We start from the raw sequence: 2,968 nt of genomic DNA, 5'->3' as shown, positions 1-2,968 counted from the left end.
GAAAGAGTTAGGCTGTATTTCCTCTGTCCAAGGTCAGACAGTGGGAGTGGCTAAGGGCTGGTGGAAACAAACCTGGCTTCTTAGTGCTGTGTCTGTATCTGTGAGCTGCGGGGACAAGCAGACCCTGGATAGTGAGACTTTCATGCAGAGATTTAATCCTTTATCCTAGAGAGTTTCAGCTGACTGAAATCTATTGTCCTGTAATTTGCAGACCTCCAGCACTTAAAGAATGTATGTTAGTTCACGTATAAGTTGTGATGCCCTTACTCTACTCTCTTGTATATCCTCTCCATCCTCCACCATTTTTATTCTCTTGTGACCGAGCTTTCAACACTGCCCTTATTGATTTTTATTTTTTATTTACATAATGCACAAAACAGCAATCTCCTTATTCTTGAGCAAACTGAGAGAATTATGCACAAAAATATAACTGCTTATAAAATATGAGTTGTAATTTATGCCAACACATTGGAGCCTTCATCTTGCATAATAAAGGACTGGTCTCTATAAAGAGGTAGCTTGCTTCATGTGCACAAATACATCAAGAGTTTGCAAATGTTTAGAGGGAAGGGTGTTAATGCTTTCTAAAGAGTGCCTATGCGTGGATATCTTAGCTGTTGTGAAGGGTCTATAGGTCATAACTTGTCTTCTGTGTGTCTCTCTCTTTGGTCCCTTCTGAAGCCTTAAACCCTGCAAAGGGAAACTTAAAACTCTTTGAATAAATATCTTTTAGCTACTAAATTCTGACATCTAGGAACTACTTAACCCTCTTCCCGCTAAACCTTCAGACCAGCTTTCCCCAATAGCCTCAGGAAAATCTGGGGACCTTTGCCATTATACTCAAGTTTGTGTGCGCCACCTTCTTGTCACTTTCATCTCACTAGCCTGTTTTTGCAGCAAGTGGATCAGAAGGTGTCATAGGTGAAGTCTAAAACTCGTTTTCAGTTTTGGTACATGGGTGAGATGTTAGTCTCATCTGCATGCTAGACAGGCCTATGTGCAAGAGGTGGTAACCATGTCTTCGAAGGAGAACTAACTAGTTGATTAATATAACTATGTTGACTATGTGATAGAAAACAACCCCTGCAGTATCCTGTTGCTGCACTGCTTTTAGGTTTAGTAATCCTGAAGAGAACAGCTGAAGCTGGGAAACTACTGTTGCCTCCACAGAGGATGAAGGGAACTTTGCACACCTCTCACATCCCTTTCTGCCCCCAAGTCCATAAAGTGGTCGCTTTCCTCTAGGCCTGTATTTGCTAGAGGCTCATTTCTAAAAGCTATGTTAAAAGTAATTGAGGTGGCTGCAAGGTGGAAAAATCGCTCTACAGAAAAATACAGGTCTGTAGGGCTGATACTTCAGGATGCTCAAATGTCAAATCTGTGCTTCCATGTAGCAATGCAGTGAAACTTAAGTGACCTTTATATTAGGTAAGTGATGCACAATTAGCTCCAGCAGCATGCAGCTCGGCATGGACTGCAGAGCTCTTGAGAAACTGCTAGTGTGGTTAGTCCACACAGCATGCAGCATTGCTGTGGCTATGCTGGAGGTATTCCTGTGAGGTTAAAGCTAGGTTGGATACATTCACATGACTGTCAGTGGGTCCTTTGACAATTATTTAAAAGCCTCCACAACATTCTAACAAAGCAAAATCTTGCTAGTATATTCTTATCCCTCTCTCAAAATCTCCTCAGCTTTTCAGGAGAAAACCAAGAAAGGGCAGCAGATATTAAAATTACATTTATAGAGAAATATTTCATATTCTCTTATGTAACCCAAACCATCTAGTTTACATAATAGATATTTCACAATATGCCTCAACAATTCACAATAATAAGCCTCAAAAATTGATTTATATCACTCTTGGTTTTAATATCATTAGGAGCATGGTTACCTAACATTTTATTTTAGTTTTAGGATTAGTCTTAGCGTTAAAATGAAGTTGCCTTTTTTTTTTTTTTTTTTTTTTAAAGAATCAGAATTCTTCATGTAAAAAACACTGAATTAACAGAATATCTTATGGTTCACTGTCACTGCTTTCTCTGTACTAAATTATCATCTGACCCTCTGTACACTTTCCAGTCCAACTAATTATCTCAGCCAGTTGTTTTGACTTTTATCCAATAAACTAAACAAATACTATACTATCTTCTGTGTCATGGACAAATTGCCCTTAAGGTCCTGTTTTGCCAAGTCACAGAGTTTCCACTCAGTTTGCCCTCTCAGGAGCTCTGTGCAGAGGACAAAACCTTCACCTAGCCAACACACTCTCAATAATAGCTAATCCTCAGTGCCTGCTTGTAGCCTTGTCAGAATGTCTCAGTAAGGAATGTTAGTCACCTTCAAGCATAAATATAAGGCAGCTGGCAAAGATTTGTGCAGAGTTGGCTGAACAAAGCAACTTAGGAGCCTTTTTTGAGGCAAATGTCTGGTCAGTTGCCTGGATTCCGCTTTGATTTTCACCATAAACCAAACATCCGGTCAGAAATATCACATAATTTCATTATGTTATGTTATATTATTCCATATGTTTAAAGGCATAATCAACAGGTTCATCTTTCTGATTCTTTTTCAGATGTAGAAATGCTTCAGTCCAAACCAGAAACTCCAGTTGATGGAGATGATGTTTCTCTAACTACAAAAGATTCAATGCTTCGCAAGTTTTTGGAAGGTGAGACCTGTTTGGAGAGAGGATCACCATAGCACAGTTAAAGCAATTAAATGGAACTTGAGATTTTTCCTTGATCTGTAAGGATAGGAGCTAGTCCACACTCTTTTATATGGATAGCTTTGCCTTAGTGGGTACAAATGAGGCACAACATTAAAATCAGCTTGTGAGGTGATATCACAAATGTGGTTAGTTTCTTACCAAAGAAGAGAAGTGGTTTCTAGTTCCAGTCCTTGCCTACTAGTGAGTGCAAGCATACAGCTGGTATATTTGTGCCCGGCAAAATCTTGGGGCAGATTCTC

The 2,968-nt window shown here is 39.4% G+C and overlaps 1 protein-coding gene across 1 annotated transcript in view; it reads left to right on the top strand.

Moving 5' to 3' along the window:
- Nucleotides 1-2,669, top strand: part of PIK3AP1 (phosphoinositide-3-kinase adaptor protein 1) — a gene marked incomplete at both ends in the record, with an annotated part of 26,647 nt that extends 23,978 nt beyond the window's left edge. Inside the window, one exon of the mRNA XM_010013269.1 lies at nucleotides 2,574-2,669. Coding sequence (XP_010011571.1) covers nucleotides 2,574-2,669 — 96 coding nt within the window. The remainder of the gene's footprint in view (nucleotides 1-2,573) is intronic.
- Between the last annotated feature and the right edge of the window lie 299 nt (nucleotides 2,670-2,968).

Source organism: Nestor notabilis, unplaced genomic scaffold (assembly GCF_000696875.1).
Source record: "Nestor notabilis isolate BGI_N333 unplaced genomic scaffold, ASM69687v1 scaffold28910, whole genome shotgun sequence".
Taxonomy (NCBI): Eukaryota; Metazoa; Chordata; class Aves; order Psittaciformes; family Psittacidae; genus Nestor; species Nestor notabilis.
The sequence above is the reverse complement of the archived record's forward strand: the minus strand, read 5'-3'. Positions and strand labels throughout refer to the sequence as shown.